The 11,956-nt window shown below is 37.4% G+C and overlaps 1 protein-coding gene across 2 annotated transcripts; it reads right to left on the reverse strand.

Moving 5' to 3' along the window:
• Positions 1-269: 269 nt before the first annotated feature.
• Positions 270-10,730, reverse strand: LOC126992479 (uncharacterized). Of its 2 annotated transcripts, XM_050851229.1 has the most exons (7): positions 10,632-10,730; positions 9,002-9,060; positions 5,345-6,236; positions 4,994-5,026; positions 2,638-2,748; positions 2,036-2,188; positions 270-397 (listed from the first exon to the last, which is right to left on the reverse strand). In XM_050851229.1, exons 3-6 carry the CDS (start codon positions 6,003-6,005, stop codon positions 2,166-2,168), a joined length of 828 nt encoding a protein of 275 aa, XP_050707186.1. In that variant the 5' UTR covers positions 6,006-6,236; positions 9,002-9,060; positions 10,632-10,730; the 3' UTR covers positions 270-397; positions 2,036-2,165. The 2 variants fall into 2 exon arrangements, with proteins under 2 accessions (XP_050707186.1, XP_050707187.1); XM_050851230.1 differs by lacking the exon at positions 4,994-5,026.
• Positions 10,731-11,956: the final 1,226 nt, after the last annotated feature.

Here is an 11,956-nt window from a genome sequence, read left to right on the forward strand (position 1 = left end):
AGATTATTGTTCGGAAAAGTTCATGATTGTGTAACAATGGTAAAATGAATACTTGCAGATGCTACGTGGAAAGCTGCCTAGCTCTCGTGAGTTTCTCTGTACTATAACACATACTGACAAGCCACACGAAAATTGAATTAGTTTTTGATATTGCATATGACAGGGATCATAGATAATGAGCACATACAAAGACTCATATTCACAACAGAATTCTAATTTGACATTTGATTCTAATAAGCAGAATGTAAAAAGTTAAAAACATACATTACCTTATAAATTTAAGAACCAAGTAAATGGCTGTGTCTGTCTCGTGATAGCGAATCACAGGCACCATGAATGGCACTCCTCTTGGCACAACTGTCTTCTCTCCACTCCCACTCCCACTTTTCATGAGGATCTGCAGAACCAAGTTTGAAGTTTCATGTTTCACAGAGTTGAAACAAGTATGAAATTTTGTTACTGTAAAGGTGCTCATGAACTGAGAACTACTTCAAGTAGTTAACAAACCAAAATAAAAATTATGAAGAAAATACTCCTTATATAAACTCATGCATAAAATACTTTTAAATTATCCTTTGCCTCTGCCATAAATCATGTGATCTAGAGTAACTCACAGATTAGTTGTAGGTCAATAAGTTAGAGTGCTAGAAAGTACTCATAAAGCATATTATTTCTGCTACAGTTGCACAGGCCTTAAAAAATTTGAGAATAATTTTTCATGAGTTTCTCATTGCATCTAGATGGGAAAATATCACCAAAATACATAAGGTTATCAGTATTTCACTATCTATTGGTGACATGCTCGATCTTGAGTCTTTATGTATCAATGTGAACTTTCTAGAAATTTGCCAGAGGGCAGCACTGTGTCCAGTCCCTCACCGTGAAGGAGATGGAAATGGAATACCTCTCACTTGCTTCTCTAAAAGGCCTGTGATGCAAAATGCTACAAAAATTAATTCAAACAATTCAAATAATTTTGCATGAAAATATAGCACAAAAGACATCATTACTCATTTTACTTTATTACTTGCAAAACAAAGCTGCTTACCTGGTTGCTCTAATTTCTTCTTTAACTCTTGCTATGAATATGATGCAATGGTTAATGAAATCAGGGTTACAGTGATATGTGACCATTCAAGCGATTTAACTAAGTACACGTATCAACTGTATTAGCTTCATCTTTTGGCAAATAATTTAGAATAAATGGTTTACTTGTTAATTCAGAGGCAGTCCTACTTATGAGATTAAGATGTGTTTACAAACGCCATGCCCCGCCCACAAAGACGGGAGGCAATCACACAGACACAGACTGTATAAATATAGACCAGACTGAATGAATACAGCCTGGCTGTGTCTGTGTGATCACATCTTGTCTTTGTGGGTGGGGTTTGGCCTTTGTAAACACAACAACTAATCTCACATGTAGGACTGATTTTGGGTTAACACTTACCAACATTTATTTTTAATATATTCTAGTCAAAAGGCAAAGCTGACACAATTGATACATGTGCTTAGTTAAATCACTAGAATGCTCACATATCATTGCAAGCCTGATATCATTCACCTTTGCATAATATTTATAAAAGGACTGTAAGGAGAAATTGGAGCTGCCAAGTTTACAGCAGAGCAGCTTTGTTTTGCAAGAAATAATGCAATGTAAGCAATGCTTTCCTTCATGCTTTATTTTCATAAAACATTATTTGAATTATTTGAATGAAATACTATACCAGTAGTACTCTCCTCACAGAACTTTTAAATGAGAGGTACGTACTGTATATCTGTCCCCCTCAGGCTAAGAGAATGGATGGCACAGTGCTGCTCCCTACTTAAACAGAATTTGTTAAATCCACCATTCCTGAGAGAACACCCTACCCTTCAAAAAAGTTCCATCTAATTAGCTGATAAATTCCTTGGAATAAGTGTCATATTTGCATGAAATGTTCCAATTTTTTTTACCCCATCATCATCATCTATACCAATTCCTGTCTGCAATGGGTGACATGTTAAAATTATTAGTAATACCACAGCACCTCACCTTGATAGCCACTGTGTCTCCATTGGAAGTGTCTGTGGCAATGATAACAGATCCAGTAGACCCAGCCACCCTATACCTTTGAAGGTCAGTGGCACGACACTTCAAGTCTCCCTCCCCATCATGGCTGAGCTCAGCTGTAGGGCCATCCAGGAACTAACAAAAGGAAGTAAAGATCAGTTAAATAGAAATCAAATAATTCCTGAAAAGATGAAATACAGATAAGATTGCAATTGGTTTCATAAGCAAATCATATTTCAAAGGGTATGGTGTCTATAAATGATACTCTGTTTAACTACTAACATAATGATCATTATCAAGGTACCTATACAGTATAACAAGGATTATAATCATTATTCAGGTAACCAGAAAAAATCTGAAACTCACAGTTAATCATAAAGTCTTCTAAAGTTATGTAAGGAAATAGGAAACTTACATGGGAAAAAGATATGAAGGCGTTAAGAAGAAAAGCAAATTAACGTGTAAAATAATTAAATATATGAAGAAATTAGGCTACCATTTTTTTTGGTCAATAAAACATGTTCTCTTGACACATCCTGAAAAAAGTTTAATTGTGTTCTTGACAGTAAATGTTGCGTGATTACCTGGTCTCGCTTTTTGTCTTTGCGTGAGTCTGGCCACCAGCTGCTCTGCACGCTGCAAGTACTGAGCTGTTTTCCTTTTCACTGCATCTCTTCGACCCCCATCATTATCACCTGTAAGAATCCGCCAATGATACCAAATAATTACCACCTATAGGAGTCTTTTTTTTTGTTGAATTTAAAGATTTTACAAGAATCACCATCCTCCTCCTACTCCTCAGCATTCATCAATTACCCTGTTTCCTGTTTCCTAAACATTTTTCACTTTTGAAATCTAATCATCGTCCTCTTCAAATATATAAGAATATTCTATACTTGACAGCTGATGGCTTACAAACCACCATTTAAATGTTATCTTTTTCTTGAAAATAAAGAAAATCTCATTCAGAACCCTTTCAAGACATTAAAGTTTTGTTTTTTTGTATTTTTTCAAAGTACAACTTTACTTTTCATTTCAAGTATTTTGAAACTGTTAATTGCTGCCCTACTGAGAATCTTTATGCCTACATTTGCACAGATTTTTGGCAAACTACTTGCTACTGATGCTTTAACCCACAAAATGCCAGCTTTGTATAAATATGGTCTCGAGAGAGACCCGCAGCAGACCAAGCGGTGAATTATACACACACACACACACACACTCTTTAACTTAAGTTTTGCTTGAAAGTACAAACAGAGAGTAAGTTTACCAGTTCCCTGCCCATTTTACTTTTATGCTGTTTATTTGAGATGCAAAAAACAATTACTGATATATGACAAATGGAAAAGTGATTCCATCTTACTACTGGGAGTTGACAGTACAAAGCTATTTTTTACATCAGGAATGCTTGCTATCTAGATGGCAAGGGGAGCATTCTGATTCTATAAATGAAGAAAATTAAAGTATAGTTTACTTTTTTCAGCCAGTTCCTGAAAAATATATATGAAAATAAATTCTTTAGAGAATCAATGTTTAAAAACAGCAACAACCAAAATAATATTTTAAAAATCTGGCATAATTTTCAGGAATGCTTGCTATCTAGATGGCAAGGGGAGCATTCTGATTCTATAAATGAAGAAAATTAAAGTATAGTTTACTTTTTTCAGCCAGTTCCTGAAAAATATATATGAAAATAAATTCTTTAGAGAATCAATGTTTAAAAACAGCAACAACCAAAATAATATTTTAAAAATCTGGCATAATTTTCAACAATGGGCAATCAAAGTAATCATTAAGCAGCATGCAAACACAATTATAGGTGCCATACAATTGATCTAGCTCACAGATAACATCTCTTGAAGTTTGTCTTTGCAGTTTCAAGGATTTGTTTGGAATTCTACTATGGTTCTGAGGTTATGATGTCTGATTCTGTTTTCTAAGAACATATTACAGTTCATCATCATAATCTCGTTAATTCATGCCACCCTTCAACTTCAACCCTAAAGTTGTTTCAATCAGGAACAATGTAATGTTCAGATCTACTGCTGAAGGTGTCATCACTCCAGTCTATAACCTTTGCCATACAACACTCTGATCTGCAGCTATACATTACCCCTGAGCTGTTTCCACACACTGAACACCACATACCACTAAACTACAATACGGTACCTCACACAATGACTAGCAGCTTACTATTTCTCTGTGAATAGGTCAAAAACTTCCTTGACCAATAAGTACATTTTTTTTCAATCTATGACATGGCATCCCATCTGTATCACTCATTACAGTATAATTCTGCTTCATTCTACTCTCTCACAGCTTTGTATTACTTCACCTTATAGCAACACTGATCCAACTCATGGCTACCTTCTGCTCAAATCTGAGGCTCTGCATTCTGACTGTTTCAATAAGTCATTGCCACCATTTTATTGTCTATTTTTAGCTTGCAACTGGATCCTAAGCTGCTTAAGTAGGTTTGTCACTGACTACCAGAACATAATATTTGTCTGTACAGTAGCATGATAATTACATTAACAAATCAGCATGGAATGAAAATGGGTATAAAAATTTCTAACCCTGTCTTAACATCAACTTATATTATCTCATTAAAATTTAGCTCTTTTTTAAACTTTTTTCACGGCATAATCCACCATCATTCTACTGCCCAGAAATAAAAAAAGGTGTACATATTGTGACAAGGGTGAGTTACATAGAAGTAAAACTTATTTGGAGATGCCAATTCTAATGGCAAGCAGGAAGAAAGCTGCCTCACACTGCTGTTCTATCCTAGCTAGTCTTATCAGTGAAGCCCCCACGTTCCAATTGTATGCAGAAATAGAGCAAGGCTGCCACAATCAGCAATCTGTCTCAGGTCCAGATAAATTGTTCAGTGCCTTAACACACACAACAGATGCAAAGCCGAGTGAATGAGACTGTTACCTTGTTTTTTAGTTTGGTCCACAGAAGTACCAGCTGCATGCAAACATATGATAATAGTAAGTAAATTTTCAGTTGATTTAGAATATGCAATAACAATAAACCTAGTATAAAAAAATGCAGACATTTCAGTAAGAACCTGTGACCTGGAAACAACTAAATGACCGGATTTAAATTAAGTATCTAGGGTATGGATAGAAAAAAAAAAAAAAAAAAAAAAAAAGACTAGCACAAGCATATTGAAGCATTGGTAAAAAGTATTTTGAATGAAAGATAAAATTTTATAATTTATGTACAGTTGAAAAAAATCTTACTACACTAGTTTTAGAACACAAAGGTTTGTTAACAACTAACCTTGAACTCCCTGAAGTAGCGTACCCACTCCTTCTCGGTACATATTTAAAGCTTTCTTGTAGTCCTTCTGCTTCTCATGTTGCTGTGCTTCACTAATTTGCTGTGCTGCAATAAAGATATACTGACTACTGGCTACTTCCTGAGGGCTAGGGGTTTTGTGTGTTGGGACAAACGGAGTCACAGTCGTGGTGAGGGGTGTAAGGGGGGTGAGAGGCACTGAACTCTTCCTAACAGAGGCATTGACTGGTTTGGCTGTGTCAGGGGGTGGAGGTGGATGGAGGATGGCAGACACAGCTTCTTCGGATGGCTGTGGCTCCATGTAGTGGGGATCGTGATGTGAAGGAGAATCATGTACTGGGTTTTCATATACACAATATGAAAGAGATGATGAGCTGGATATGGATGAGTTAATGATATGTTTCTCACTGAGGTCTGTTGTATCTACAAAATGCATGTTGGGGTTGTTTTGCAGGAATTCAAATACACTATCATCAACACTGCTATTGGGGTAATGTTCCACGTTTTGGCTATGAATCACTTTGTCTTTAATTATTTGTTCAGTGTTTTTCTGTGCATGATGACTTTCTTGCAAAGTTTTACTGAGAACTTTTCTCTGAGATTCCTCTGGGATTCCAGAACGTCTTACAGCACCATTCTTCATTCTTGATTTTGTTAATGCAGCACTCCTACTATTGGGTTCAAAGCACCAACAGAACCTACAGATCCTTCAGGTTCAGCAAGGTTATGACAAGAAGGTGCTGGGATGGGCAGACAAGCAAGGTCAGGGTTGGAGCACAAACTCAAGTCATCATCGGATTCACTTAGCTGCGAGTAAAGGGACGAACTGTCTTGGATTCCCAGTGTTGTAGCCAAGCTCTCTGCCTCCTTTGACCTGCGAGCAAACACTGTATGAGTTTTTGTATCAGATTTCATGATGACAATGAGTTTCTTAATGTCAAAGCAGGATAGAACTGCAGTCTAGATTTGGAACTATTTGCCAGGACTCCCACTGACTTAAATATGTTAGTTCCATAATAATAACTGAAGTTAAAAAACCTTCCTACATTTTATAATCAGTGCATTATTTTTCATAAACCTTCTCTTGATTCATGGATGCTAAGAAAATTCTATTCACATTTATAAGTGCTACTCAACAAATGTTTGCACACAGAAATATGAAGCTCACTTTTTCATCATTAACCTGGTAGCAGCGATGGGCCACATTTGTGGCTTTACCGCGTACTAGGGTTCCTTGATAGAGAGAGTACCGACATAGGCGGCCCTGTGTATAAGGCTGCTGGGCGCCATTATTGGCCCCTCGAGCATTGCACCAACTTTGAACTGAGGTATCAAAAACATAATTTTTTCCTATTTTTGGAGCGGACATGGCTGCTTTTTAAAGTAGCAATGCCTTGCTACCTGGTTTGCTGCTGTAGTAACAGGCTGGAGAGGGGATACAAAGTTTATAAATTCCCTGCAAGTCCACTGAGAAGACAAAGTTGTGCTAACAAAGTCAGTCTTCTTGGGAGGAAACCATCTCGTTGGTCAGGTTTATGCCAGATACGCGGTGTTCGTGTTTTGCTATAATAACTGCCCTCCCTTTGTACTGTCTATGGAGATTATTGTGAAAGAGATAATGCTACAAGGGCTGAAACAATCGTTCACCTCACTGTCATCAGAGGGCCAGACATTGTTACTGATGTGGGAAGCTGTTGCCCATATAGCCAATATTATTGGATGTGATCTCTCCCACTGGGCTTTAGACTCATAATGAATATTTCACAGTCTCATAACTGTCAGTCTCATGGACTGGATGTGTTACAAGATTTTGGATAAAATGAATTAATGTTACTTCTGGTATGCCATACGTCTTGGTAAAACTCCAGAATTACACCCAGCTCACTCTAATGGTTAAAACATTATTTTTTTATAAATATTTAGCTACTAAGCATCACTCTGATACTGGTTTCCATTATTATTACTCGTTTCTTGGACTTTAACATGCGGGGAAAGTTACTGTTTTAGAGTGATAGGTTAGGTACTATTTGCTCATGTGATGGGTCTTCAGCTAGAAACTCCTCTAAATAGAGCTACAAGTCCCTCTTTATTTAATAGTCTAATGGATAAGGTTGCACAGTCTTCATTTCCATGGGTACCAATGTCATTATAATATGATGACATTTTTCTACAATGTTCTCTTAACCTATTTTGACCCTCAAACAAAATGAAATATGTTTAAATAGCCTTAATATTTTATTGTATTATTTTTTCATCAACAATAAGCATTTCAATATTCAATTGAATTCAGTGTTATTGAACAATAATCATTGATGAATTATCTTCACAATTCCTTGGAATTGCAGAGTAGGCTACATTTATTGCACTAGCTACATCCTATTTTTTTATAGTATGTGTGTGTGTGTGTTAACACAAGAGAGCAACATGACGAGTAATGGAATCAGTGTCCCCTTCCAACCCCTCGTCATTACTTTGTACTAATTTTCTCTCCATCGGCTAAAGTTTACGGCAAGCAGGTATCAGAAAGGAAACAAGGTGCCTTGGCGTTGATGGAGCTTTGGTGGTGTGTTAGTAACGTAAACCTGTGACAAGTATATTAGCAGGTCAAACAGTTTACGACATTCAGGAGGCTGTGTTCATCCCTGCAGGCAAGGGTCACGCGAAGAAAGGATTTGTGGGTAAGAGAAAGACTTTCTCTACTACTGCTGATAATGTTTTACAGCAATAAGTATTGTTAAATCCATCCATCACAGCAACAGTACTCAAAAGAAGCACCCAGACTTGTTGGAAGTCTCTCAGTACCCTCTGAGCACTGCTGCCTCTCAAGGTTATCAGCAGCCCGCCGTGACATGCGCCTATATCACAGGCTACGTGAGCTATTGATTGAGTGCCTATACTGAGACAGTGGCTGATTGTAAAACTAATAGTACTCTCCTGTCACTTTCTTACGGTACATTCTGACAGCTGTTGACCAAATTATGGTAAAGTATGAGGGCGTAATGATGGGTTGGCGACACTTGTTGGTGTAGACACAAACTGCCTTATTTAATTTCCCAGAGCTCAGTGGCTGCTGGCTGTTAGGGGAAGGTGTGCAGGTCTGACATAAGTGTGCTCAGTTTCAGTGGAGGACCCGTATGGCTGTGGAACAGAAATACAAGACAGAGCGTGTGCGAGTGTTTGAAAAGTGTGGTGAATAACAGGGCCAATAATGGCGTCCAAATCCTAGGTTGTCAGTACTCTCTCTATCAAGGGACTCTACTGTGTACCAGTGATGGGCCAAATTTTTGCCTTGACATAACCACCCCAAAATAGAGGATGCATAAACTGATCACAAATGTGTTGATATATATTGTATAATGATCTGTGTGAGTGATGATTTTTTCTCATTAATTTGCTAAGAGGGGCCTTTAAGAAACATGATCCCTGCAGCTACCGGGTTAAAATGTCCTTTCTGGTCTTCATCACTACGTTATTTGACGGTATTATACCTCTGCCAGATCTTTCACTTTAAAGTTAATCTTCATTATTAATCTTAAAAGACCTAGTGAGAATTTAATTTTAGCAAAATAAGAGAAGGGAAGGAAGACACCATTACTCTGGAAATTATAAATATTTAGAGTCCAACTATTATTAATTTACCTTCCTTTGGATCCTTTCCTTTTCTCCTTAAAGTGTCCTCCAGCCTTTTTTTCATCATTCTGTAAAAAACATGGAATTACAAACCCACTGTTTATCTTCTCATATTAGGAGTGGAAACATTTATAACACTTATATTACAAAGGAAATCAAGAAAAAGATTTTGATTAAATGCATTAAATGTTATTTTTCATTAATTCTGCTGGCCTTCAATTACTCATCAGTGAATGAGGATGGCTGCTGCTGACTCACTTTCTAGGTGTGAAATTATACACACAGGGAATTAACTGTTACATTACAATTTTTTTTCTAAAAATTTGATTTCATGCAAGAACATTCTTAAAGTAACCTAACTCAATTAAAATGACATAATTAAGCAATGTGATATAACCAAAGTTACCAAACATATGAAAGAATTGAAACAGCAAAAAAGGCTCATCAATAAGTGTAGCATCATATCAAAATATTTTTAGCTTTTAAGACACATTCATATGGCTCTGAATTTGCGCCTCAACTCTGAAACAGTTCACAGCTGTGGTGACTTTCTTTCCCCAAGCATCCAAGCATGCTGCATCTTGTACATTGCTGATCCCTGCTGTCAAGAACTTTTAGGAAGCTCCTGATAGCAGGGCTGAGCCAAGGCCCTCGGCTGAGTGGCGGCTGCCTTGTGATTGACTGGTATACTTTCGGTAAGCAACTGTGACTTGGCAATATCTCGTGAATCACAAAGATTTCAACTAGTAGGCTGGTTAAAAGTAATGTGTGCTACTGTGTGATATATTTGCTTCTATAACCAGTAGTCCTGGTCGCCCACTCACTCATTCGCAAGAATCGGAACAATCATCATACTAAACACCTCATCAACTCCTATGAAGTGAGTTTATATTAATCACTGTCAATTTGATTATTCTTACTATTTTAGCTAAAACAGTAGTGATAGGAAGGATTCAAATGAGGAAATTGGGTGCAAGTCTTGGAGTGGCAATTGCCACACCAATGAACCCTTTAAACATGTATTTTGAAGTCACACAAAATTTAATGACATGACATTTTTGTTTATCACAGTGTTTTTTATGCACAGCACTTCCACGTTATGGTGGTTAGCATGCCTAGCCACGAATTAGCAGGTCCGGGTAGTCAGTCCATCCAGGTGTTCATCCTCCCTTTTGAGCAAGTCTGTAAATGGGTACCTTGGGAAAGTTGGGGAAAGTAAATAGAAGTGACCCAAATGTTGTATTTCCCCTGTATCCTGGGGTAATATGTTTTCACTAACCACAAGTCTAAGGACCAATGGGATGGAGATGAGCACCAAGCCCCATGCACAGCTATAGCTTTTGCTCCCAACATTACCTTAATTAGATGTTATTGATGAGATCCTACAGTATATTTGTATAACAATACCCTCTCATTATGCTTACCTTTGTCACTATACTACAGAAAATGTTGGAATCATCACTATTATCATAATCATGAGTTATGACCAATGTTTATGAAACATTTATCATTCACTACTTTAATGCATTAAAATGAAAGTCTGATGCAGCAGATTGATCAACTGTGTGAAGGAAGAAGAAAAGTGAAGTGATATGGCTAATTTATCAAACTAAAATTTCATAGGATGGGGGTAACAGACCTGGAAGAAGCTTGTAAATGGCTCTGAAGTGAACAAAGGACTATGCTGGCCGATGAACTTTAGAAGACTGAGTGTTGCCTGTCGCCGTGCCTCAACCACTTCAGCTTCAAACCTGGTGAGAAGACAATGACACTTATCTTGGTCAAAAAGGTAATACCAAAATTTCACTTGCAATCAGCAAGTAAATTAGCAAATCACTGCACATCTTTATTTTTCTTACCACGTGTAATCATACCTGTTGAGGATGGTGGCCCGAGGGAAGGGTGGCACCTGCCCTGAGAGGTCAAGTTTCGCATGTAACTCAAAAATGGCCTTGTGAAGCCGCCTGATTTCTGAGTATCGCCGCCACACTTCCACTGAAGTGGAGGCTTCAGGGCTGCTTCTAGGGAATACCTGTAAATTTCATCCCTTTAAATTTATTTTCAAAAAGTTATTAAGAGTATGCTAAATAAAAATGTTGCATTGCCTTCTTTGTATACATGTCATATAAAACAAGAAAAAATGTGGGTAAAATTTCAAAAGTATGCCCACCACCAGTGAAAACAACCAGTGGAACAGCACAAAGCATATATATTCTGTGTAATTATCATGAACAATAATTATTAAACTTGATAAATCTAACCAAACTTAATTTAACCTAACATAACCTGACCTAACCTAACTTAATTTAATGTAGCCTGACATGTGCTCTGTTGGCAAAATACAGTAGACAGAATTAATAAAATCCCTTTACATATCTCCCTCAGATCGTATTTTAAGAAATTAATATCTCACGAATCAGTGATTTATGATGGGAAAGAAATATGTCAGTTTGTTATGTGTACACAATGTACTTCATACTTATTGCAAAAAGGTATCCTTCGCAGTAAGATGAGCAGACTTCTGGAGCAATACTAAAATGTTTTGTTGACAGAAAATCAGGTTGAGATTCGTTTTAGTACCGTGCCAGTATTTTATTACCTACCTTATGAAACATCACTAGCTCCATATATCTTTTCTACAAACGTTCAACAATCATGGAAACGCTTTCAAAATCCAATTCAAGGACTATTTATTGTTGAAAATATGGGATAATATTCACAAAAGCGTTGCCTCCTCTGGCGGTGCAGCCAGTGTTGCGAGAAATACCTCCTCACAGAGATAAGTCGCATATACATGTGGGGGGTGGTCCACCCCCCCTGGTTAGAATAGGGGGTTGAGGGGGGTGAAGCCCCCCCATTAGCAGGTCATAAAGTTCGGTTGGAGTAGTTTAAATATGTTCCCCCACCCTAAACCTTCTGCGAGCTATTTTGAGGCTGTGGTGGCAGCACCGTCGGCGCGGCCAC

The sequence above is a fragment of the Eriocheir sinensis genome, unplaced genomic scaffold (genome assembly GCF_024679095.1).
Source record: "Eriocheir sinensis breed Jianghai 21 unplaced genomic scaffold, ASM2467909v1 Scaffold471, whole genome shotgun sequence".
In the NCBI taxonomy this organism is placed as follows: Eukaryota; Metazoa; Arthropoda; class Malacostraca; order Decapoda; family Varunidae; genus Eriocheir; species Eriocheir sinensis.

Bases quoted from the DNA above. Each gene is read 5' to 3' on its own strand.
- LOC126992479 (XM_050851229.1), bottom strand. From the start codon at position 6,005: ATGAAGAATGGTGCTGTAAGACGTTCTGGAATCCCAGAGGAATCTCAG. The intron at 2,749-4,993 runs GTAACAGTCTCA...GGATTCTTACAG, and splicing joins GGACCAAACTAAAAAACAAG to GTGATAATGATGGGGGTCGA. The intron at 2,189-2,637 runs GTAATCACGCAA...TCCTTTTGTTAG, and splicing joins AAGACAAAAAGCGAGACCAG to TTCCTGGATGGCCCTACAGC.